At 46.1% G+C, this 26987-nt stretch overlaps 1 protein-coding gene across 1 annotated transcript; it reads right to left on the reverse strand.

Annotated features, from left to right (window-relative positions):
• Positions 1-411: 411 nt before the first annotated feature.
• GPR37 (G protein-coupled receptor 37) lies at positions 412-22197 on the reverse strand. The gene is made up of 3 exons (XM_038751980.1): positions 22162-22197; positions 20671-22059; positions 412-1700 (listed from the first exon to the last, which is right to left on the reverse strand). Exons 1-3 carry the CDS (start codon positions 22195-22197, stop codon positions 882-884), a joined length of 2244 nt encoding a protein of 747 aa, XP_038607908.1. The 3' UTR covers positions 412-881.
• Between the last annotated feature and the right edge of the window lie 4790 nt (positions 22198-26987).

The following is a 26987-nucleotide window of genomic DNA, read 5'->3' on the forward strand; positions in this document are numbered from 1 at the left end:
AACCACCACCCTTCTGAATCCCCGCCCCTTTCTCTTCTCTCACTGTCAGCCTGACAAATGACCAAACTAGGGTGGATGTGAGTACAGCTGTTTCAGAAAACCAAGTCCTCTTCCTCCTTCTTTCCTCTCCCTTCACTCCTCTCCCTTCTGCTATCGTCTCTTCCCTCCATTCACAGACACATTTCTCAGATATAAAGAAATGCTTTTTTGACTTTCCATCACCGTACTAAAAAGGCAATTTTATATTCAGTCACTCAATATCTTTAAGGATTATTCATGTAAAACAAACACCATTAGTAATAGCTATTTTTAACATACTAATTACTTGCCTCGAAGGCTAAGTAAATTAATGGAAAATTAAATTTGCCATACTTAAATGTTTCTATATAAAGCAAAGATGCTGTTCTTAAGGCCTTTAAATGAGATTTATTGGATCTTTGTTAAAGTAGATTGGCAATGAAATTAAAGAATGAAATGGGAATTTATTTTCTGCTACCTTGTGAAACCTCAAACCCCTATTCATCTCACGACATCGGATACAATACGTTCGACCACACCTTTCACATGAAACATCTCACAAAAATCACAATGGCTATAATCAGTTTTACAGTGATTACAAAATAAATCCTAGCAAGGAATTAAATAAAAGGTACAGTCCCTAATTTTTTTCCAAAAATATATTAGAACCGTACCGGATCAAAGAACCTAAAACTATAGGCTAGTTCTTTTTTCTTAAATAACTAACCAGAAATCCCACCCAGAGAACAAAGGTTAATACAAAGAATCGATCAAACAGATCCTTATTTCAGCTCCATCCAGTAAGGAGAAACGGAGAAGTAAAAAAAATCTTCACAGGATGTTTTAAATCCAACCAGAGCGGTTTAGCAGTGAGTCCCGACGGAAGCAAAAGTAGACATTTCACGCCGGATGGTGCTGAAAGGGGAGAGTTCGAGTTCTGTGGTGTATTCATTATCGTTGTCGTCGCTCGTCACCGTCGAAGACTTCTGAATACATTCTTCGCAGCAGCAACAGCAGCACTCCATGAACGCCCGGCTGAAAGGTTTGCAGAGGCAGAACAGGAGGACAGGGGTGACGCATGACTTAAAGAACAGAAGAAACTGACTAATGATGTGAAGGAGGTCCATCGTCTGCTGGGAGACCCCTGTAGACATGTAAGCAGTCACGATGTTACAGATATTTTCAGGAATAATGCAAAATCCATATAAAATGGTCAACGCCACCACGGTGCAGTTCATCTGACTCTCCAACTGAATCTGTCGCTTGTTGCCCCTAGTGCAGGCTTTCTCCGCTTTCCGGATTTTCCGGGCAGTCACAAGAGAGCAGGTGATGGTGAAAAGGGTGGGCAAACAAAAGTAACAGCCGAAATACCACCAGAGTCTCGCGCTATCGTACGTCAGGGCTAGCACGTAGATGGTGTCCGGTAACTCGGGGGAGATTTTGACCACGCAGCGCTCCGCGGGGGCGCGCCCACTCAGCCCCAAGTCTTCCTTGGTCAATTGGCGGAGCATGACCTCGGGCAGGGCGAGGAGCAGGGCTCCCACCCATATGACGGCCAGCTTGGCGGTAGTGGACGTACAGTTTTCGATCATTTCGTAGTACATCTGGACATTAGTGGCAGCCCGGAAGCGGTCTATACACAGGGCACATAAGGTGAAAGTGGTGACTCCGAGAGAAGCTACCTAAGGAAGGAAAATGGGGAAAAATGTTAATCTACCCCACCACCGGAAAGCAAAACTCAATGCAGGTGACCTCCCTCTGACCCACCCGCTCCCTTCTCCCATTACACTCCGGCTCATGCTCTTCGTTACTCTCCCACATGTATTACTGTGACTTGTGGCTATCCTGTCTTCTATCTGATGCTCACAACTTTCCTCCTGCCTAGAATAACCTCTTCTGCTCAGCTCAACCCAATCACACCCCTCCTCACCTTCAAAACCCTCCTAAAGAAGCAGCATGGTGTTGAGAAGCAGCATGGCAAGGGGCTGGGAGTCAGAAGGTCATGGGTTCTAATCTCTGCTCCACCACTCGTCTGTTGTGTGACCTTGGGCAAGTCACTTAACTTCTCCAGGGCCTCAGTTACCTCATCTGTTAAATGAGGATTAAGACCGTAAGCCCCACCTGGGACAACCTGACTACCTTGTATCTACCCCAGTGCTTAGAACACTGCCTGGCACATAGTAATCATTTAACAAATACTATTTATTGTTATTATTATTAATAATAATAATAATAAAGTCATCTCGTCCAAGATCCCTACCCTGACCAATACCCCATCCTTGTAGTCATGCTACCTCATCATTCACCAGCATTCCTTTATATAAGTGCTTTTTTTATTTCTTACTGATTTAACTGTGCACTTTTATAAGTCACATATACAGAGGGGGTGGCTTGGTCTAGTGGAAAGAGTTTGGGACTAGGAGTCAGGAGACTTGGGTTCTATTTCGATTGTAAACCCTCCCAAGGGACAGGGATTGGGTCTCATTCCCACCTGTGTAATTTTTCCCAGCACTTAGTACAATTAACATTTAACAAATACTACTACTACTACTACTACTACTACTACTACTACTAGGCCCAGGTGCGTCACTAGCCTGCTGTGTGACCTCAGGAAAGTTGTTTAACTTTTCTGGGTCTCAGTTTCCTCAACTATCAAATATCTGTTTTATCTCCCTCTTAGATTGTGAGCCCCGTGTGATTCAGGGACCATAACCTATCTTATTATCCCAAACCTACCCTAGTGTCTAGCAAAGTGCTTGGCACAATGAGCACTTAATACATACTATTATTATTGTTAATGTTGTTATTATAAAGATTATTTAGCTTTTACTCTTCAATCTACTGCATATTAGGTGATTTGTTTCTCCCATTAGGTTGTAAACTTTTTGAGGGAAGAACCATGGATTTCTTTTGTCTATTGTTTGTTCCCAAACATCTAGTACAGTGCTCTGTCCAAAGAGCATGCTCAATATACTTCCATTCCCCAACATCACCCAGAGTTAGAATGAGTGATTTGGACACTTCTCTATATATCTTAAGTAGGGAATGGAGCTACATAACATACTGCACATAAGTAGGGAAAATAACATTTATACATCATGTGAGCCATTGGCAGGACCAGGAACAGAATCTTTCAGCTTCAAAGGCCTCATCAAATGTTTAATTAATTCATTCATTCAATCATATTTGTAGAGAGCTTACTGTGTGCAAAGCACTGTACTAAGAGCTTGGAAGAGTACAATACAACAACAAACGAACACACTCCCTGTCGACAACAAGCTCACAGTCTAGAGGGAGAATCCATTTAATCCACTGAACATCCAGCTCTCAGTGGATGTAGTAATTTTCATTGTCAATTTTGTGAATGTTGAAAATGTTTGTGAAATGTGAAATGAAGTGACCTATCCTTGGAGCTAATAAGGATTTTTAAAGCACAAAATATTTGAAGAATTTTTGAGAAGTCCTCGTTGAGGAGATGTATAAATAAATCTCCTTATTGAAAAATGTATCACCATCAACAACATTTATTGAATGTGTCCTATATGCAAAGCACTGTTCTAACTCTTTGGGAGTAAACAATAGGCAAAAAAGCCATGATTCTTGCCCTCAAGAAGCTTACAATCAAATCAATGAAACAAACTGCCTAACATGTAATAGGTTAAAAAAAAAAACATTATTGTATTGTATTGCATTCTGTCAGGAATTTAATACAGTGTTCTGCACACAGCAAGTGCTCAAGAAATGCTAGTGGCATTGATTATTATTATTGTTGTTATTATTAATATTTATTAAGTTCTTACCATGTACCAAGTGCATGGTAAAAACAAGATAATAAGATCAGACACAGCCTCTGCCCCAATTGGGGCCCACTAACTAAAAGGTTGGGAGATCAGGCATGTTATCCCCATCTTACAGATAGGAAACTAGGACCCAAAGAGGTAAAATGACTTGCCTAAAGTCATCAAGCAAGCCAGTGGCAGTGCTGGGATTAAAACTTGCCCCTCCTGACTGCCAGCCCTATGCCCATTCCCCTGGACCATACTGCCTCCCTATGCATCTGATACCAAAGGGAATGGAGGTTGTTGCTTATCTGATCACTTGGGGTGACAGAGGGGAGACCCCTCCCAAACCTCCCAGGGAATTGGGTGCATGCTTCAAATCATGAAACATGTTGGGTGAATCTACTACAAGGCCAGGACACAGAGATAATTCTTCCCAAGCTGGTTGCGACCCTTGGAGGTTTAAACCAAACAACTGATGTTCTGCATTTCTGGTGGAATGGAAATATGGTGACCCTACCAAACATTTTTCTCCAATTGCTTAGAAGTCCATAAAAAAAACCCCACAAGCTGTATCATAGAACAGTGCCAGCACTTAGAACTGTACTTCACACATAGTAAGCGCTTAACAAATACCATCATTATCATGTACTGCAGTAATGAATTGCTAAAACCTGGAAGATTGCACATTGCCCTCTAAATCAATCCATGAAAGGTATTTATTGAGCACTTACTATGTGCAGAGCACTGTACTAAGCGCTTAGGATAGCACAATACAACAGAATTAGCAGGGAATTTTTGCTTGCCTAAATAGACAGGCACTGATGTCATTAAAACACTTATATTGTTTCATTCCAAATGCACTCTGCATTCCATTACCATTTTGAAATGTTCTTGTTTATATACATCTCATAAAAAATATATATAAAGATGAATGGTGCAATTATATGCAATTAAAAAACTGCATTGTGCATCCCATGCCTTCAGTATTTAATGATTACAGAAATTCAATATCTTTACAAAATATTATACGCTAGGGATTAAAACTATTAAGCACTGGTTTCGATGGGTAATTCTCTGAAGCAGCATCCTGGGAGATGGAATGGGTTAGATGTGATCACTTATTAATTAACCTGCAATGGGCAGAATAATTTACAGCAACAAAAAACAGAACTATAAAAATTCTTAATAAGCAAAGCTAATCATTTGGGGAGGTTTTCAACCTGAACAATACTAGGAGTGAATATCAGGAAAATTGAAATTAATCAGAAAAATACAATTTTCTGGGCATATTTAGTAAGCATTCTAAAAGAAGTAATTGGAACCAGAAGAGCCAGAAAATGCTAATTTGATTTTTAACTTTTTTTAATATAATATGTAAAGTATGTAATGCGCTAAATATGTAAAATAGGTAAAAGAATTGTCCCCCTCCTTTTGGGCCAAATACCAGTGGCTTCCACCTGATTTTACAGTCAAAATATGGGACATGCTGTACATTGTGTCTCAGTTTTCTCTGTAAACTGTAAAATGGAGCTGTACCTCATTAATTTGGACCTCATTAGTTCAGAATTCATAAAAAATTTGGACAAAATACAAATCCCTTCTTCCTTCTTTTGTTCTCTGTACTACTGCCAAAGGATGACTTTCATCTAAAGCTGTGGATTTTTGATCTATGTTGTGATTAACAAATCCTCAGCAAAGCAGTGGCAGGAGGAAGGACAAAAGTGGCAGGGAATTCTCTGTGGAAAATACAGAGTACTTCTGATCTACAAGTACGGTTCTACTAGTAGATTTTATCAAAGATACAGTCAGAGAAAGAGACAGACTGGTAGAGCAAGTATGGTGCATAAACACACATACACACACACACACACAAACACACATATAATTGTGTAGCCAAACTGCTATTGTCTGAATTTAGACTTTCCACTCATTCATTCTGGATTTCTTTTCTCTCTTTCATCCAAATAATGGAGTTCTGGCATAAATCTGCACCTCTTTCAGTTTGAAGACAAAACTAGCTTTCAAGACAACCTATTCACTGTGACACTCTTGCTCACCATTAGACCTCTTGCTCACATTTCCTTCCTGGAACTCCTATCTTCCTCACACTTGACAGACCACTGCTCTCCCCAACTTCAAAGCCCTACTAAAATTGCAACTCTTCAAAACATGGTTCTTGAATAATTCTCATTTCCACCACTACTTCTCCCTTCGGGATCACATATTCACTTGGATCTATAACTTTTAAACAGTTGTGTCAGTCCTTCAGGACTTAAGTACGTATTCATAATTTATTTTAATCTCTATCTCCCCCTCTAGACTGCAAATTCCTTATAGGCATGGAACTGGTCTACCAATTCTGTTGCTTGTACTCTCCCAAACACTACAACACTGTAACACAGTAAGCACTCAAAATATACCATTAATTGATTGATTGGTTGATTTCTCCACCTCCTACTTCCACTACAGCACTTTCACATCATCTGCCCACTGGAATTCTCCCTCTCTAGGCAGCTGGGTCCAATCCCTAATAGCCCTTAGTTGTATGTTTTCACAGTCTGTTGCTTCCCCTACCTATACTTTATTTTCATGCTTATCTCTCCCCCTAGATTATAAGCTCCTTGAAGACAGGGATCATGTATATAAACTCTACTATACACTCCGAAGTGCTTAATACAGGGCTTGGCACGGAGTAAGTTCTCAATCCATACTCTTTATTGAGTTATCCTAAGCATTTCTTTGCTGGCAAAGTGGCAGAAAAGGAAGAGTTCTGCAGGGAATGCTCCCTTATAATAATAATAATTGTAGTATTTGTTAAGTTGGAAAAGCAGCGTGGCTCAGTGGAAAGAGCAAGGGCTTTGGAGCCAGAGGTCATGGGTTCAAATCCCGGATCCACCACTTGTCAGCTGTGTGACTTTGGGCAAGTCACTTCACTTCTCTGGGCCTCAGTTCCCTCATCTGTAAAATGGGGATGAAGCCTGTGAGCCCCCTGTGGGACAACCTGATTACCCTGTACCCCCCAGCGCTTAGAACAGTGCTTTACACATAGTAAGCACTTAATAAATGCCATCATTATTATTATTATTGTTATTAAGTGCTTACTATGTGCCAGGCACTGAATTACGCACTGGGGTGGATACAAGCAAATTGGTTTGGACGCAGTCCCTATAGCACATGGGGTTCACAGTCTCAATCCTCACTTTACACATGAGGTAACTGAGGCCGAGAGAAGTTAAGTGACTTGCCCTAGGTCACACATTAGACAAATGACAGAGCCAGAATTAGAACCCATGGCCTTCTGAGTTCCAGGCAAGTGGTCTATAACACCCCCAGGTTTAGAAAACTGCTGCTTGATTCTACTTTCTGGGAAGTGGTAAATTCCTGGGGTAATCTGGGGGGGCAATGGCAGCAGCCAAACTGGTTCAGCTGAGCCCGTCTGTGGAGAAAGAACCTGGAAAATGTTCCGCGGAACCACAGCAGAACTCTATCATCACAAGCAAACTGGAACCACAGGATGTTCTCCAGGAACAATCAATCAGTGGTACCTATTGAGCGCCTATTTTTTATGGTATCTGTTGAGCACTTACTATATGCCAGGCACTGCACTTAGCACTAGAGTAGGCACAAACCAATCAAATTGGGCACAGTCCATGTCCCACAGCTCACAGCTTTAATCCCCAATTTACAGATGAGGTAACTGGGACTCAGAGAAGTTAACAGAGCAGACAAGGTTTGGAGCCAGGTCCTTTTGACTCCCAAGCCTGTGCTCAACCCCCTAGGACATACTGCTTTCTCTATGCTGAGCACTGTACTAAGCTCTTAGGATAATACAGTACAACAGAATTGGTAGACGTGGTCCCTGTCCCCAGTGAGCTTACAGTCCAGGATGTGAACAATGGCTCTCAGTCCTTCCTCTGGTCAGTGTATACAAGTTTTTGAAGGAAAGACATTTCCTTCTCCATTCTTGTCAGAGCCAAAGTCAGTCCCTAAGTGCCTTTCTCTCTCTACTAAGGCATCCCTTGGGGGTTGAAGGAGATCTAGTCCATTGTTGGGGTATCAATTTAGTCTTGTTTAGACTGGACTAAGGAAAGAAAACTCAAAAGGCCTAAGAGAAATTGTAACCAGCCAGATTTCTGTACCAGAAATTGATCCATTACTGACAGGCTTAATGCAAAGAAATAAGAGTAAGGGAAATATCTAGAAAGTCAGCTGTGAAAGTGCTACTGAAAGCTTAACAGTGAAATATATAATAAATAGCATTAACAAAATAAAGCTATCACTCCTTTGATAACCATAAAGTGCTTTTGAAAACCTTCTAATACAGATCAATAAATAAAAGGAACACAAAATTGAATAGACAGTGGTAGGTGCCACTGAGAAACTTCTACTTTTGGAAGCAACCAACTTTTTTGCCTTAAATTCTCCCTATTTAAAACTTGAAGTATTGAGTATTTTTCAACAAAATGGGATTTCCTCTAGTGCAAGATCACGATAATGATATTCCCATATAATTCATATCACATCATAGAAATTTGGTGAAAGGAAATGCTACACAGTCCTCCAAACAAGGGTATCTTAACTAAGAAAAAAATGAATATCTTGCCTATTCTTTTCATTTAGGTACTGTAGACTGTATTATAGATCACTTATTAGAGGCCCAGTAAGCAGCCGGGAAAATTTTCAGGATGAATTGAGGGTTAGGGTTCCAGTCAGGTTGTCAAACGACTTTCATTTGCATAACTTTAGCTGTTAGGCATTTGCCATCATTCACCCTTTTTTTTTCACAAAAGGGACTAATCTATCTACCCTGGAGATGGGTTTTTTTGATCATCACTGGGGAAAATGTGGTTCTCTCCTTGAGCGGTTCACAGCAACTTGTAGACTACTGAGAATTAATGACATTTAACAAAAGTTTCAGCCTGGATTCCAGCTGTAACAGCATGAAAGTGAAATTCTTCTCTGGAGAGTTCCTAAATCAGCATAAGGAGAGAGTAGATTCTCTCATGCCCACAAACATGCATTCCTCCCAGTGTGGGACTAAATATTCTAGCTGGGTCTGCCCAGCACCCTATCTAACAGGGTTTGTCCTTTATTTCCCTGCCTCAGTCTTTTTCCCTGGAAAGTCACTACAATAAAGGAAGCTTTCCGATCCCATATTTGAGTGACCAACACCTTGTTCTTGCTCAAAAGCTGGAGGCAGATGAAGCCATTTAGCAATTAGCATCCTTAGTCTCAAAACTGAAAGCTGTAAACCCCAATTTTAGCCCAAATCCCACAACATTTCTTCCTTTCTTTCTCTCCCTTTTCCTTCCTTCCTTCCTTCCTCTTTCCCTCCCTCCCTTTTTTCCTTCTGTCTCTCTCTGTCTCTCTCTCTCTCTCTCTTTCCTTTTTCCTTACTAACCTTTACTGAGATTTTACCTGATATTCCACTGACATTCCCCCTGCAACATAGTTGCTTTATCTTTGCAAACTTCTGCCCTATCTAAAAGTGAAATTGTGTAAATTATTTCAATGGGATAATAGTGGCCAGAGGATAAATGGTTCAAAATGAATTGAAATAGTATACAGGGTGAAATTCAAAAAGATTATAGAAAACATAAAAACAAAAACAAAAAACCTTGTTTCAAGGCTGCATTTTCTAAAGCTTTTATCTGACACTTATCTAGCTTATTAGTATGGCACTAGGAAGCAATTTGCAACACCTTAAAATTCAGTTTGCAATAAACAAAAACACTGAAATTGGTTCCTTCTACAATGTTAATGAGTTACTGATAGCCCTACTGAAAAGCTATCCTTTTATCGTGCTTGAAGTGAGCTTTCAAAACAGGTGTTTCTACAAATCCTATGGTATTGTAGCTAATTAATGGTTGTATCATGGCCGTATATTCCCCTATTCTTCACATTACAAGTGATTTTGAAGTGATTCACCACTTGATTAAACATCTCTGCTGGGCCACTGCCAATCCTTACTTTTACTCCTCGACAAGTGATCCCATCTTAGACAAAGGCACCTTGTCAATCATGATGTCAGTCACCCAAATGGTCTGGATTACTTTTTCCACATAGGACTTAGTTCTGTTGTAACACATGTTTTCTTTGGGTGTTTCACTTAGAACATTGTTAGAAAATCAGGAAATACCCATCCAACAATGAGAGTTTATTTGGTCATAGTTCGAACATCAGTGTGTGTCCCTGTCTAAATGGCCTTTCAGAATGGAAGCTGTTCAGAGGTCAGTGAGCCCCAAAACTTTAATGCCTTACTGCATTATTCTGAAGCCTTAAAGAGCCCTTCCTGGAATTTCATTATCAGCAGCAGCAGCAGCATTTATGGAACACCTACTTTATGCAAAGCCCTCCTCATGAGCAGCAGTTTGGGAGGGCTTCAGAAAAATCAATCCCATACACACAGAGCGAACATTGGGAATGAAAAACAACGTCCTGGTGGGTGGGAAATGGTATGCGTGAAGGAGTAGAAATTACTGGGAAATCAAACTACTTCCACCCTAAGTCTCCTCTTCCATTCAGAAGACATGCAAATCACTGGTATTCCAATGCAGCCCAATCAGGGACAAGATAGAAGTCAAGAGCAAATTAAAGTTTGAGATTGAATTGAAAGCATTTTTCCAGTTAAGACCAAAGGGGAAAGCCTGTCTGAAGAGAGTAGTTTCCATACATGGAGATGGGAGCTGGACAACAAGTTCCAGAAAGGCAGCCGTGTCAGTGACAATACAGTCCCAGTATTACTGTAGTCTCCAAACCTTGGATTTAGACCTAATTTTAGAACCTATGGAAGTTGAGCAGCTGGCAGCCTTGGGGGACAAAGGCCTCCATTAATCCTTAAAAAAAATGATGAAGTTCTTATAATTTGTGTAAAGGCTTTACTGAACAAGATCCCTTTACATCATTCTGACAAAACCCACTTTTGGCAGATAGAAATTTTGTTCTCGGGATAGACAGAGGGAAACCATCCTCAACTAATTTACTTCCAAGTTAAAATGGCTCCTCATCAACTGGATCCAACCCAGTCTCATAGCTGACAGTTTGGGCAGCAGAGTTCAACCAGTGGCTTCAAGGCCCAGAAATTGATTGCCTATAAACCTGGACCAGAAGAGGGTCTGATTCCAAGACCATTTTATTAATCACTATTAATGACTATGTATTAGTCACCCCATTAATGAGATACCTTTTTCAGAAACACAGACCAGCAAGGAGTGGACCAATGAGAGAATTTGGAAGTAGATTTTTTTTCATCTAGACCCTGTTTGGAACTTGCGGAATGTCTCTCAAGCTTTGCTATGAAGAAAAAATTAAGCAGAACCCAATGACATCCTCTGGATCTCTTCTAGACTGTAAACTCCTTGTGGGCAGAGAATGTGTCCATTTTATTGTTGTTTTGTACTTTCCCAACTGCTTAGTACAGTGCTCTGCACACAGTAAGCGCTCAATAAATATGACTGATTGATCTCAATTAAAAGTCTCATTTCATGAAAGGACATTAAGATATTATGTCTTCCTGTATCCCCATTAGTGCAAACTCCTCGAACACAGGGATAATGTGCTTGAATTTTAGTGCACTCCAGGGCAGTGCTCTGCATAAAGTAGGCACTTGATGAATACAGCTGGTTGAATGAATGAATGAATGAATAAGGCACCACCAGAAAGAAATGAGTCTGATTCTATTTGAACTAGCATGAGAAGCTTTATGTAGTTTTGTAATATGTTAAACAGTGCACCAGCCTAAAACCATTATTCCATCAAAAACATGTTTTACCCCTTCTCAACTACCTTCATCAAAGCAAAAATAAAGTCACAGATTCACCAATTTCAAGCAATTATGTTCCTATGACCTTCATTGTTCCAAAGACACAGAAAAAAACAGTAATACAGTAGGAAGTTAGGGTTTTCAGCAAATAATCTGGAATTATTTTAGGCACCTCTCAGTTTAAACTCAGCACTGAGTGCTGCAAGTAATCCCAGTAAATGTAGTAACAAATGTTTTTTTTTAGTTTTTCCACAACACATCTTTATTGAATTAGTAAAGAGAAGTTCCAATAAAGATAGAGTTGGGGATGCCAACTCATTTTTCATGGGCACTGATTGTGTCTGCAAGGGGTGAACTTAACAGCATATTGAAAACAATTCACGGCTCCTGTCTGGATCTTAACGGCCCTATTGATATATGACTTAGCCTGTTGACGGTAAGGAGATTTGCCATTAGTACATTTTTCTTTGGGCTTGGTCCTAGAAAGCTGAAAAGGAAAGGGTGAAGCCTGAGACGATGGATGTTGGGAAAGCCAAGAATTGACACAGCATTCACATACATATCCATAATATATTTTAATGTCTGCCTCCCCCTCTAGACTGTTAAGCTCATTGTGGGCAGGGAATATGTCTACTGACAGTTTTATTGTTATATTATGTTCTCTGAAGTGCTCAGTACAGTCCTCTGCACACAATATACTCTCAATAGATATGATTGATTGATTGAGTGATGGGTGGATGGACGGGGAAAAATGCCCTGAAGGGGACTTCTGATTGAGCAAGGAGCCTGCCCCACTGGCAGCTTCTACTTAGTGATCCTGGTGGCCCTGGGCATTCCCTCTCTCCTTGGACTTTGGGGAAGCCTCGAATCCCCCTAGGGTGGTAATGAGATGAGTATCCAGGACTTGGGTATGGGAAAGTCTGTCAATCCAGAGGATTTCCTGATGTCAGGACTTCTGGGTTGGGTTTAAAAATAATGGTGTATGTGTTAAGTGCTTACTGTTCTAAGTGCTAGGGTAGATATGAGATAATCAGGTTGGACACAGCCCCTGTCCCACATGGGGCTCACAGTCTTCGTCCCCATTTTGCAGATGAGATAACTGAGGCACAGAGAGGTTAAGTGACTTGCTCAAGGTCACACGGCAGACATGTGGCAGAGCCAGGATCAGAACCCGCATTTTCTGACTCCCAAGCCGATTCATACTCTTTCCACTAGGCCACGCTTCTTCTCACAGTGGGTTTGAAGGTGAGACGATTGATACCCGGTTTCCAAAGAATTGCACTTACCTACACTGTGCAACCTTCAGTGGCAGCAGCATTTATTGAGCACCTATTGTGCTTGCTAATGGTAGATTCATTAGGCAACTTTAGAAAGCCCTGTGTGGGGAAAAGTAATGAAATTAAAGGCATCATTCCTGGCCTCCTGGTCATGCCATCTAGTTTTTCTTTGCAGTCCTCCAGGGAAGGAAGTTCTACAACCTACTCAACTTCAGCCGCTACACAACTTGAGCCACTCCAGAATTTCAACCTCCTGATTATCCTTTTGTTTGCTATACTCTCTCTATTGTAGTCACTCTAATGAAAGCAAAATCTACCTGCGTATTATCCCCAAAGGATAGGGAGAAAACTTGGTCAATATCCTCCCAATTAAAACCTTTCACCTACTGACCCATCAATCAACAGTCAATTGTATTTATTGTGTGCTTACTATGTGTAGAGCACTGTGCTAAGCACTTGAGAAAGTGCAATATGATAGAGTTGGTAGACACGTAACCTGAGTACAAGGAGCATACAGTCTAAAAGGGGAGGCAGACATTAAAATATATTATGTATAGATACATGAATGCTGTGTCACCTCAGATTTCTCATCATCAGTGGCATTTATTAAGTACTTACTACGTGCAGAGCACTATACTAGACACTTTCTCTCCTCTTAGACAGACCCAGGAAACTTTCCCCACAGTCCTGCACTGTCCCATCTACTTTCTGTAGAGATTTGTACTCACAGTTTAAAATCAATTCTCCATAATTAATGACCCTCAGAGAGCAGCAATGAAGAGTAGTAATCTCAAATGGCCACACTAAGAAATCTGATGGTGCTAGTTTGCATTCTTGAAAATTTAAAATGAAATGATGCTTACTTGCAGCAAAACCTATCACCTTATCTAAGGAAAAACGTCTTCTCTATCCCAAGGAAACCTGTGGAAGACTTTCTTCTACGATTTCACAACAGTCTGTTCTCCAATCCGCAGAATGGAATCTGGCTCAGTACATTAATACATATTCGAATCTAACTTTTCTTATCTTGGAAACTCTGAACTTTCTCTACACTTTGTTTTTGAAGTGAAACAGGCAGGTGTTTGTTTTGAGGGCACAGTACACACTTACAATCTAGTTTCATCTAGACCCTAAAGAGATCAAAAAAGATTATAAAATATAGGATTCAGGAGGCAGATTACCCAGAGGCTTCAAATCCTTAGACAGAGGAGTAATTTCAATGGGCAGCAGTGCCCTTGTGGGTAATCCAACCATATTTGGTTCAAGGGTTATGCTGAAAGTCTAACATGCTGGACAGGGAGTGCCCTAGTGGAGAGAGAGTCTACAATCCCAAAGCTGGGGGCTCTAGACCCAGTCATCCTACTAAAGTTCAGTGTGACTATGGTAAAGTCCTTTAATCTCTTGTGCCTCAATTTCCTAATCTGTAAAATGGAGGTAATTCCTATCTTTCCATATCACACAGTCACATAGAGAGGATAAAATGAGGTAACTGAAGAGAAAAGGCTTTGGAAAAAAATACAAGTGCTCTTCAAATTCAAGGGACTATTTTCAATATTATTATTTTGATTCTTATTTGACTTAGATTTGCCATGAACACATCACCTACTTGCTAGCCCTCAAATCCAGGAGTTTCCCAACAAATCAGCCTTCCCTACTGAAATGGTCTGAATGATTACTCGCCTGGGTGAGGGGTGAAAGGGTGAGGGCATTGCAATGAAACCTTGAAACTGTAGTGGGTACAGTTCCCCAAAACGGTTGAAAACACTGAACTCATCAGAATAGAGTCCCTCTTGGTCAGTTTGTCACTCAATTACGCATATAAGAATGAAGTATATGATTGGCACACTCCACACCATCTGAATCACTCAGACGTTTGTCCAGTGATTAGCATGATGAATGTGTGACATGATGATAGGACCGATTTCAATTACTCTGTTGACTCAGCCAAAAAAATTAAAAAATAACCACCCTGTAACTGAACAGGATATCTATCCACTGGCATATGAATGCAGGACTGTAAAGGATTATGCAGAGTTAATGCCTCTTCAGGGAAGTCTTAAAACACTTCACAAAGCACGGCTTTCCTCAGAATACATGTTTAACATTTCGCTCAACGTATTATTTGTAACCGACAAATTGGCCATAAATCTGAATGCTGCGAACTTAAAAATCCATCAGAATCCTTCAAAGTTTCCCAGCTGTCTTCCTGGTAATTGATTGTGCTTTATTATCAATTGAGGTCTCCCAGGCATCTTCAGGGATCAGCCCAGACCCCGTCCCTCCCCAGCAAACATGCTGTGGACAGGACTACCCTCACTGCAGAGGGAGGAAGAGAGGAGGGGATTGTCTAGGTGCTTCCCTGGTCAAGGCCGTATTCGGGGATTCAGCTGGTCTGCTCCCATTAGAAATAAAGTTAAATTTAAATTTATCTCCAACACCCAGAATTCATCTCTCTGTGGTGTTTCCCGTCTCCCACAGACCATCTTGGGCCTTAAATGGTTGCATCTAGCAACCAACTGACCCAGTGCCATGTCAACAAAGGCACAAATCACTTCTTTTTAAAGTGATTAAAGTTCAGATCGCCACTTGAGCAAATTTGCCAAGAAAGAAGTTCTACCCCATTTTTCCTAACTCAGCCCTTCTGGTTCCCGTAGGTTTCCTGGACCGTCTCTCGTATTCCAGACTAACACCACTTTTCTCCCTCACCTCCCATTCCTTCTGTATTCCTAAATCTACTTTTGTACATTTTTTCTAGCACTGAACATCTCACTACTTGCCATCAACCCAACCCCTTCCAACTACAGCAGTCTGAACTCCCAGAGCTGGAATGGGGCAGGACAGGGGGCAGGCAGGTGGTAGAGGCAGAGGAGGAGGGCTTGGAGGGGAAAGCTGAGAGAAGCTCAAAGGCTGACGGTGGTGGCAGAAGGGGAAGGAGGAGGGGAGGCTGAGTTGGTCCAAACCTGGCGATGGAGGCAGAAGCCTGGAAAGTGGGGGAAAGGGCTCAGAGAGGGGATGGACCTCATAGAAAGTCCAAGAATGGTGGTGGTGGTCGTCGTCTTAGAGGAGGGAGGAAGTAGCTCAGAGATGGTCTGAGGCTCTTGTTGGCCCTCCCTCTTCTTCGTCCTCCTCTTCTACACCCTTGATTAATCAATCAATCAATCAATCAATGGTGTTTATTGAGTGCTTACTGTGTACAGAACACTGTACTAAGTGCTCGGGAGAGTACAGTACAACAGAATTAGTGGACACATTCCTTTGTCCAGCCTGCTCTCCTCCATCCCACCCCAGCCTCAGCCCCTGACTCTGCAGCAACAGGTCGGGGGCTGGAGCTGGAGAGGGGGAAAAGGAAGGTGAGGACACCGAGGTGTGGGGGGACAGGGTTGGACGGCATGTTTGGGGGACAGGAAAGGCTGGAAAATGCTGAATGTGGGGGAGAGGAACAGGAGCCAGTCACACCCAGGGTTCTGGAGGAGCTACCTTTAGATAGCTCTGAAGGAAATGAGTCTCAAATGCATAACTCTGGAAGTTCCTAGAAAAGTGAAAATGTCTCTTCTAGGAGGCAACGATCAACCTGCTATAACACCCTTTGCAGCATTTTGGCCAACAAAGCTTCCATCATTGACCCCAAAAGCAAATCATGTGGCAGGAGCAGGGATTTCAGGACATCTTGTAGGCAATGAAAACCAACTATGCATGACTCCCTGCACATTAATGATGTGTATGTTATCTAGAATTCTATTTACTTATATTGATGATATTGATGCTTGTCTGCTGGTTTTGTTTTTTTTTTGTTGTCTGTCTCCCCCCTTCTACACTGTGAGCCCTGTTGTTGGGTAGGGATTGTCTCTATTTTTTGCTGAATTGTACTTTCCAAGTGCTTAGTACAGTGCTGTGCACAAAGTAAGTGCTCAATAAATATGATTGAATGAATGAACGCACAATGGATGGCTTTGCCTGTTCCTAGGGCCTATGTTGGAGGCCTTCTGGCCTAGTGGAAAGAGCAAGGGGGTAGGAGTCAGAGGACCTGGGTTCTAATCCCTGCTCCGCCACTTGTCTGCTGTGTGACCTCTTTCAAGTCACTTAACTTCTCTGTTCCTCAGTTACCTCATTTGCAAAATGGGGAGTGAGACTGTGAGCCCCACGTGTGACATGGACCGTGTCCAACCTGATTAGCTTGGGTCTTCCCCAGCACTTAGTACGGAGCCTGGTACATAGTAAGTGCTTAACAAATGCCATTAAGAAAATTTAAAAAAGCAGGGAAGACATTCAGAAAGCCAAAACAAATACAGGAAAACTGCAAGGAATCAGTTGGCATCAGGGAGGAGTGCACTCTGGGACCCTAAAGAGTGCAGGATAATTTGAGTGGGTGATGAGTTCAGGACCCAGCTGTATCCGCAATGAAGAGAAAGATAAAATCCAAGATTGGGTGGAAAATCTGGTGAAGGTTTCCAGGAACCTCGGAGGCACAGTGCATCCAGAAGACAGAGATAATAGGCACTTTTTTAATGGTATTTGTTAAGCACATACTCCTTGCCAGGCACTGTACTAAATCCTGGGGTAAATACAAGCTAATCAGATTGGACACAGCCCTTGTCTGAGGTGGGACTCACAGTCTTAATCCCCATTTTACAGATAAGGTAACTGAAGCACAGAGAAGTTAAGTGACTTGTCCCAGGTCACCCAGCAGACAAGTGGCACCTCTCACCAAACTTTTGTAGAAAGAGAGAAGGTGGAAGGTTAGTTAGGGCGAGTTAAGTGCTAGGAGATAGGCCTTGGATACAGACCTCTAACCAACCTGCCAGCCAACACCTTTTAAAGGGAAAGCACTCTCAAAGGCCATTTCCCACACTACAGAAACAGAAGGGAAAACATCAAACTCAGAGAAGCCACTCAGTGAGTGGCTGGGGAGCCTCTACCAATAAGAGGCAGCAGGGGCCAGTTAGGACACCAAGAAGCACACAACCTGAGGAAGTTACCTAAAAATGCAGAGGAAGCCACAAGTCTTCGAGAGAATAAGCCACGAGAGAGAAAGGCAGACAGGGCAAAGACAGCAGACTGCTGGCAGAGGACAGGTGAGAGCACAAGTCACTTACTGCAATGGAGAGGACATAAGAATAAAATTCCAGAAGAGATACCAAAGTCAGAAGAAGAAAACCACAGGAAGTGATTAAAGTTAACAACATTCCACAGGACGCTGAAACCCTTTCACCAAACCATTCACAAACAGAATACCTTGTTACAAAAACATTAAGCAGGGCCAGGGCATTTAGTTAGAAACAGGATAAAAAATAATTCAAATACTGGGGAGGAAATAATAACAGATGTGGGAGGAAGGAAATGAGGAGCAGGGGGAGGGAGTTGAAAGAAAGGGGAATAACTAAGAAGAGACTATTGAGGAATGAATGGAAATGGGATGAGCTGGAAAGAGCTAGGAAAACACAAAACTCTCATGGATGTTGCACAGATCTCAGCTAGTCATAAACAAATCAGAGCAAGAACATAAGGCCAAACAAATGCGAACTCATGCACAACAACCGAATGCCACAAAGTCCTACAAACAACACCTGCCACCCAAATTTGGTCAGGGGAACAGCAACAGGGCATTTTTTCCATCCAACCTTTCTCCTAATTTTTTCTCATGGTATTCTTCTATAAAAACTCTGAGCTAATAGGCATGATACGCCCTATAGTGCCCTGCTTGGAACAGGTTTTTGCTGTATAATTCTTAGTTTTTCTGATAACCCCACCCCCTGCCAGTTAACACTTTACTGTGCTACTTCCCAGGAGCTTGACTTACTTTCCAAATTCATTAGATTAGATTTCAGCCCAAATTGCCCTGGTAAATCATTCTTCATCTCTCTCAACTGTGCATTCATTCATTCATTCATTCATTCATTCATTCATTCATTCATTCAGCTCACATGGTAGCGGTTCTCAACCAATTTGTTCCACAATTTCAAAAATGATAATAATACATTAAATTTATTTAGCTTTTTTTTGGATTTTTCCAAAGCACCATCAGTTATCTCATTTTAGTCCCACAATATCCCTGGGAGGTAGCATCAGATAAATATTATTAACTTCATTTTGCAGATGAGGAAACTGAAATCCAGAGAGGTTAAATAACTTCCTTAAGCTCACGCAGTGGACCAGTGGGTAAGCTGAACTGAGAACCCAGGTCTCTGCTTCCAGACCTATGCTATCTTCCTCTCCCACATGAGCTGACCTCCAAATAAATTAGATGCTTCAAAGCTTCTCCTAGCCCCTAGCAACAGCAGACATCATCGGCCTTGTGCACAGAAAGGATGGCAGCTGTTTTAATAAGTCTTAGTATCTGATCACTGCCACTGTAACAGAGCATACTCTGTACACAGTTTCTCTAGTCCTTCAGAGAGAAATCTGGTAGTCCTGAGGTGCTACATAATTTGTTTGTCCTTTAAGCAAATGAGTAGTGTCACAGGCTTTGAGTATTTATTTGCTGTAAGGAATAATGGGTTGCTGCAACCTTAACACATTTCAGCTCTCCTTTCTGCTTCCATAAATGCAATGAACGGGCTGGTTGGAGCAGGGTAATGGCCAGCTGGCTGAAAACGCAACTGGCAAAAGGTTTGGGCGACTGCCATGAAATCGTGTTTGAGTGGGTGAGGGACTGTTTTAAAGTAAACCCCAACCTCCACACAAATGGATAAATAAATGCAGAATCTGGAAGAGTTAGTGGAGTAAAGTCCTCTTCAGAAGTTCCCATTTCGAAAGTCCTCCCAAGTGATCTGTTTACATTTTTAGACCTGCTTGGGTGCCCTCAGTTTTCTACTTTCCTCCTAAGGAATGCCTCTGTTACAATGTTGCTTTTAGCGAATAGTCAGTAGAAATGATTATTGTGTAGGCTGATTGACCAAGCATTCATTCATCCTTCCAGGATAACAAAAGTTACTCTGGTAACCCAAAAGGAAAAGGTCATGGAATCGGTAAAGTAGGAAAGGGGGAGAGAAGGGCCTTTTCCTTTTCTGAAGAAGTGAAGTAATATACATTGAGTTAGAAATGGGTAGGTGGTGGTCAAATACAATTTAAACGATATTGGAGGGTGGGGACGGAGAGGCGGCGAAGACCATGTGTCAGTTATTACTAAAGCATGGAAATTCTGGAGTCTGTCTTCCTGTGAGAAAGAGGAAGTCTGAACTTGGGTCCTTGGGTTCAGACCCAACTCAGTCTGAACAAGGACTAAAAGGGTTGGAGAGGAGCAGTGGGAACTGCATACTGGTCCAAGCTGCCTTCCCTAGGAACAGTAAATCCGTTTTTCATTCTGAACACGTTCTTGGAAAACATTTAGGGAGAAAAAGCTCAGTACAGTGCTCAAGCACTTGAGCGCTCAGTAAGTTTCATTGATGAAGAAGGGGTGCCGTGTGGTCCCATTTGCCTTGCTAGAAGGCTGTCCTGAGGTTGAGCAGGCGAGCTCACTCCTCGGAGCCGAGAGGAGAAGAACTCCAACAATTTTCACATCGGAGAATCATGCGACTCGATCCACCAGGGCATGGCCCCAAGCCTCGACCAGGCAGGGTCGACCCGGCCCATCGGAAACCCTGAAGGCACAGAGTCTTCTAAGGGTCTTTAGTCTGTCTGTGGCTGGGCAAGGGGGCTACCTTAACGTAGAGAGAATGAGGTGTGAAGAGGACAGGAGAGTGGAGGCCAGAGACGAGGGAGATGGAGGAAAGGGGAAGAGGAGGACTGGGGAAGGGGGTGGGAGGGGAGAAGGGTGCGTTCCAGATCTCATCCAGGGGGTGGGGAAGGAGGAGGGAGAGGGGGCGACGGTGGGGCGTGGGGGGCAGGGGGTTACCTCGATGTAGGGCACGATCTTGCAGGAGAAGTCCTCCAGCAGCCACTTCTTGGCCAGCTCGTGGAAGATGACCAGGGGGAGGCAGAAAAAGAGGATGAGGAAGTCCCAGAAGGCCAGGTTGGCCAGCAGAGAGTTGGAGATGCTCCTCATGTAGTAGTTGTGGCAGACGATGCACAGCACGGCCAGGTTGCCGACGATGCCGGTGCCGAAGATGACCACGGACAGGCACATGACGGCGTACGCCCCGTACGACTCCTTGGTCAGCGGGTAGAAGGGGTTTTGGAGGCGGGCGCGCCCGCTCGTCCCGTTGCCCGACCCCCGGGGGTCCCCGCGCTCCCCGGACCCGTTCAGGGGCAGCGCCCGGCCCGGGGGCCCCGCCGCCCTCCGGCTGCCCGTGGCGGGGGGCTCCGCCGGCGGCCGCCCCTCGGTCCTCCCCGCTCTCCTGGGCCGGGGCCGGGGGCCGCTGCCGCCGTCCCGCTGCCCCTCCGGGAGCGGGGGGACACCCGACCCCGCAGGCCCGGACCCCGCAGACCCCTTCGCGGTCCACCGACGCTGGTCCCTGGGGGAGCGCGGGTGGTGGGGGGGAGAGCGCGGACGGCCCCAGGGGGAGAGCGGCTCGTCCGAGGGGGAGAGTGGATGGTCCGAGGGGGAGAGTGGGTGGTCCGGGGGGGAGACTGGATGGTCCGAGGGGAAGATCGGATGGTCCGGAGGAGAGAGCGGATGGTCCCGGGGAGTGAGCGGATGGTCCGGGGGAGAGAGCGGATGGTCCCAGGGGAGGAGCGGCTGGTCCGGGGGAGAGCGCTGATGGTCCCTGGGGGAGGGCGGATGGTCCGAGGGGGAGAGCGGATGGTCCGAGGGGGACATCGGATGGTCCAGGGGAGAGAGAGGATGGTCCCAAGGGGGGAGCGCCTGGTCCGGGGGAGAGCGCTGATGGTCCGGTGGGGAGCGTGCCTGGTCCGAGGGGGAGAGCGACTGGTCCGGGGGGGAGAGCGGATGGTCCCGGGAGGAGAGCGGCTGATCCGAGGGGGAGCGCGGATGGTCCGAGGGGGAGTGCGGATGGTCCGGGGGGGAGCGCGGATGGTCCCAGGGGGAGAGCGGCTGGTCCGGGGGGGAGCGCGGATGGTCCGAGGGGGAGCGCGGATGGTCCGGAGGGGAGCGTGGCTGGTCCGGGGGGGAGCGCGGATGGTCCGAGGGGGAGCGCGGATGGTCCGGAGGGGAGGGCGCCTGGTCCGGGGGTGCGCGCGGAGACGCGGCCGCCTCCCCGTCGCTGTGTCCGTCGCTGTGTCCGTCGCTGTCCCCGGCGGTCCCGGGCGGAGCCTGGCGGTCCGGCTCCCGGCAGGAGGCCCGGGCGGCGGCGGAGGAGGAGGAGGCCAGCCGCCCGGGCTCCGTCTCCCCGGGAGCGTCCCCGGGCCCGGGAGCCCAGCCGGCCGCCGGCCCCGCCCGCAGCAGGAGCAGCAGCAGCAGCAGCAGCAGCAGCCGCCGCCGCAGGGCCCCGAGCCGGGCGGGGGCCGTCCCGGAGGGCTGCATGGCGGCGCCGCGCCCGCCCGCTCAGGAGGACGGCCGGACTCTCCCGGGCCGCCGGGGGCCGGGCGGGACGCCCATGGCCCCGGGGCCCGCCGCCCGACCCCGACCGCCGCCGCCGCAGCCCCGGCCCCGGCCCGGCCTCCGCCTCGCCCCGTCTCAAGTCCCCAGCGGGACCGGGACGGGAGGGATGGACGGGCTCCGAGCGCCGAGGAGGGAAGGGAAGCGATGGGAAGGGATGGGAGGGGATGGGAAGGGATGGGAAAGGATGGGGAGGGAAGGCCGGCGCTGCTCCCGGCCGCTCCCGGTGGGGGTGTCCCCGGCACTGCTTTATTGCCCGCCGAGGGCTCCGAGGAAGGGAGGCAGCCCGCCCCCTGCCCACCCTCCCGCCCGCCCGCCCGCTCCGCCCCTGCGGGCGACGCCCGGCCCGGTCGGGCTGGGCGCGGGCTGGGGGCGGGGGCAGCTCCGGAGACCCCTCCTTGGGTCAGCCCCCGCCCCCCCGGAGCTGGGGGTACCCCTTCTCAATCGATCAATCGATCAATCGATCAATCAATCGTATTTATTGAGCGCTTACTGTGTGCAGAGCACTGTACTAAGCGCTTGGAACGTACAAGTTGGCAACACATAGAGACAGTCCCTACCCAACAGTGGGCTCACGGTCTAAAAGGGGGAGACAGAGAACAAAACCAAACATGCTAACAAAATAAAAGAAATAGAATAGATCTGTACAAGCAAAATAAGTAGAGTAATAAATACGTGCATCCATATATACAGGTGCTGTGGGGAAGGGAAGGAGGTAAGACGTGGGGGGATCGAGAGGGGGACGAGGGAGAGAGGAAGGAAGGGGCTGAGTGTGGGAAGGCCTCCTGGAGGAGGTGAGCTCGCAGTAGGGCCTTGAAGTGGAGGAAGAGAGCTAGCTGGGCGGATGGGCTGAGGGAGGGCATTCCAGGCCCGGGGGTCGACGGCGGGACAGGCGAGAACGAGGCACGGGGAGGAGATTAGCGGCGGAGGAGCGGAGGGTGCGGGCCGGGCTGGAGAAGGAACTTTCTCCCGGGCAGAAAGTTGGGCAGGGCGGAGCCCGGGCTGCGCGCCCGGAGAGCCCCGGTGCCAGCGGGAGGGACGGCGCGGGGCGGGCCGGATCCCCGGCCGGAGCCGCCCGCCAATCAATCAATCAATCAATCAATCAATCGTATTTATTGAGCGCTTACCGTGTGCAGAGCACTGTACTAAGCGCTTGGGAGGTCCAAGTTGGCATAGCCAAGCCCGAGAGAGCCGGGGAGGGCGAGAAGGCGAAGGCGCAGCGCTCGTCCTCCTCTGCCGCCCTCCTTCCTCCTGGCACAGCCGCGGGGCATCTCGGAGTGGCACCCCCCCCGCCCGGCCCGGGCAGATCCAGCGCTTAGAACAGTGCTCTGCACATAGGAAGCGCTTAACAAATGCTATTATTATTATTATTATTATTATTATTATTATTATTATTATTATTATCCTCGGGGGTCCTGGCGGTGGCAGAGGGGAGGCCCGGGGGCTCGGACCAGCCGGGTCCGTCAACCAGTCCATCGATGCACCGTACTTATGGACCCCTTACTGTTCACAGCGCTGTACTAAGCGCTTGGGAGAGTACAGTACAGCAGAGCGGGTAGACACCATCTCTGCTCTGCGGTTTATCCCCTTGGGAAATCCCAACGGGAAATCCCCTCCCCATCTCTCAGGATAACAATTATTATTATTATTATTATTAGACAGGTGAAGTGCACTGAGAAGAGCATGCAAAGGTTTGTAACAATAATGATAATGGTATTTGTTAAGCTCTTACTATGTGCCAAGCACTGTTCTAAGCGCTGGGGGGGGGGGGAATACAAGGTAAACCAGGTTGTCCCATGTGGGGGGTCACAGTCTTAATCCCCATTTTACAGATGAGGGACCTGAGGCACGTAGAAGTTAAGTGACTTGCCCAAAGTCACACAGCTGACAAGTGGCGGAGCGGGATTAGAACCCATGACCTCTGACTCCCAAGCCCGGGCTCTTTCCATTAGGCCGCGCTGCTTCTCGATCTGGATTCGAGAAGGGGGCTCCTTCTCTGGAACCCGTCTGGATGGTGGCTGGGCAAGGAACATGTCCATTAACTGTTATATCGTACTCTCCTAAGCCCTCACTACAGTGCTCTGCACACACTAAGTGCTCCATAAAGACGATTGAATGAAAGAATGAATGAATGAGAATTGGTAGACACGTTCCCTGCCCAAAACGAGCTTACAGTCTAGAAGGAGCTTACCGTCTAGTGAGATCCCAGCGCTTAGAACAGTGCTTTGCACATAGTAAGCGCTTAACAAATACCAAAATTATTAAATTATTATTATCCTAGTCTGACTCGGAACCCTCGCGCCCTGGATATCTCTCCAAGCATGCAGCTGGGAGAGACCTCCCCTCTCCCTTCCCCCCCCACCAGGTATTTCTCCTAGGACTCCCGGTTGTGTATAAAGGTAACAGGTCCTGGGTCCTTGAGAAATGCCCCCTCCCCCATACTGTATCTTTGTCTATGTTCCTCTTCCCTCCATCTCCCCCACCCCCCAACCCATTTTGGTCTCCCCCGCCACCCCAGAAATCATTGTTTGAGTTTTCTCTAGCAGAATGCCTCCTTCTGGTTCTTGCTTTGTTATATTTCTGCCCAAAGCACGTGACCAAGTTCACATTCCCTTCCATGGTGTTGGGCTCCCTTGGAGACACCTTTCAAAGCAGCCAGCATGCTTCAGCCAAAAGACTGGTCCAGGGTCATTGACCCACTTCCCTAGACTTGGCAGCCTCCAGACATTTCACACATGAGCCTGTCCTGACTTGGTACTGACTCCAGGTAGGGGGAGGGGAAAACCCCTCCTCCTTCCCCTATCTGGGGTCAGCACCAAGTCAGGATGAGCTTGGGTCAGCAGGAGTGCCGGCTCCTCAACTACTTTCTAAACTAACCAGAACCAGTTGCCAGCTCCCTGCGGGGAGGGGTGGGGGCAGCATACCCAAGGGGAAGAGCTCTGAGGACAAAGTCACTGCTTTGCCCCCATGACCAGTTGGGCTGGACTCACAACCTTGATCATCTAGGTTTAGACAAGGACCGAGAGCACCTGGGTGGAGCCGAAAAGAGTTAAGAGTTCCTGAGTAGGGCTGAAAAGACACCAAATCTAATATTTCTAAACTGTTAGCTCTTCGAAGCTGGCCTGTCCCTCCTGAGGTCCTCCCCACAGCCAAAGCTTTGCCTCCTTTGACCTCGCACTCAAAATGAAAACTTGGCATCTCTGAAAGGTCTCATCTGGAATTGGGCAAACACTGAGTCCCTGAACTGGGAATAACCCTCAGCCTCCCATTTGATATCCCTTGGTCTTCGTCTACCACAATTCCCTGAAATCATCCCAGTATAAGTGGGAGATAAGCCCTCTTGAAAGTCACCAGGAATGACTAGGACTCACCCTGACTCTCAAGGTCAGGAACTTGCTGTGCTTCACAGTAAGTGTTCAATGCCTCTTTTCCTCAAGCCGGATTTTATCAAGCCCCTCAGTTTCCAGTCACAGAAGTTCCCCTCTTTGCTAGGCAGCGTCTTCTGGACAAAGCTTCACCTTCTGGTTCTCTTTCCATTGTCTCGTCTGTGTTCATCCTTCTTCCTGACTCCCCGTGTCTCTCCTGCTTCCCAGTGGGCTCCTCCTCCCCTCTGAATTTTGCTCCCATCAAGAGACCTTGTTGACTGGCCCTGTTAAGGTCTTAGGGTGAGAAGACTGGAGTTTTGTTATCCCAGGGAGGGTTCTTACAATTAACTGGCCCTTTGCAACTGGGCCTGGCCTAGAGGACAGAACACGGGCCAGGAAGCCAGAAGGACTTGGGTTCTAATCCTACCTCTTCCACTTCTCTGTTCTGTGGCCCTGGAGAAATCCCTTCACTTCTCTGTGCCTCAGTTACCTCATCTGTAAAATGGGGTTTAAGATTGTGAGCCCCATGTGGGACCGGGACTGACTAGCTTGTACCTTCCCCAGTGCTTAGAACAGTGTCTGACACTAGTGAGTGCTTAACAAATTCATTCATTCATTCAATCGTATTTACTGAGTGCTTACTGTGTGCAGAGCACTGTATAAAGCGCTTGGGAAGTACAAATCGTCAACATATACCATCATGAATTAATTAACTCGGCCTCCATGATTTTCTGAGAATAGTCATCTTGCCTAGCCTTCCCTTTCCTTATCTCAATCTTAAACAAAAATTCCTTTGCCCCTAAATACTGTGAGATTTTGAAATAAATGATTTTAAAATCACTACATGGAATCTGAGAATCTGAGGAACAGCTCGGGATTCATAGCTCTGTTGGCCACTTCCCCCTGGTGGCTGAGGGCTGCATTACTCTACCCACCCGGCTTCTGGGCAGTGGGAGGCGAGAGATTCTGGGATCTCTGCTACAAATCACAGGGACAATTAGATTATCTGCCCAGAGAGTCCTGAAAACTCGCGCCAGAAAGGTATATGCCACTCTCTTTGAGGGTGTGTCCTGGTAGATGCAATTGAAGTTACTTGGGAGCAGTAGTAATCACTCAATGGCATTTATTGAGACTTATCGGGGGTAGTACAATGAAGTAGAACTAGGCATGATCCCTACTCCCAAGGATTTTACAGCCTCGTGGGGGAGACTGACATTAATAGAAGGAGTACCTCGTTAGGACAATCACTCATCCTATCCCTACTGGATTATAATAACAGCCTCCTTTCTGACCTCCTAACCTCCTGTCTCTCCCCACTTCTGTCCATACTTCGCTCTGTGGCCTGGATTA

The sequence above is a fragment of the Tachyglossus aculeatus genome, chromosome 10 (genome assembly GCF_015852505.1).
Source record: "Tachyglossus aculeatus isolate mTacAcu1 chromosome 10, mTacAcu1.pri, whole genome shotgun sequence".
NCBI lineage: Eukaryota > Metazoa > Chordata > Mammalia > Monotremata > Tachyglossidae > Tachyglossus > Tachyglossus aculeatus.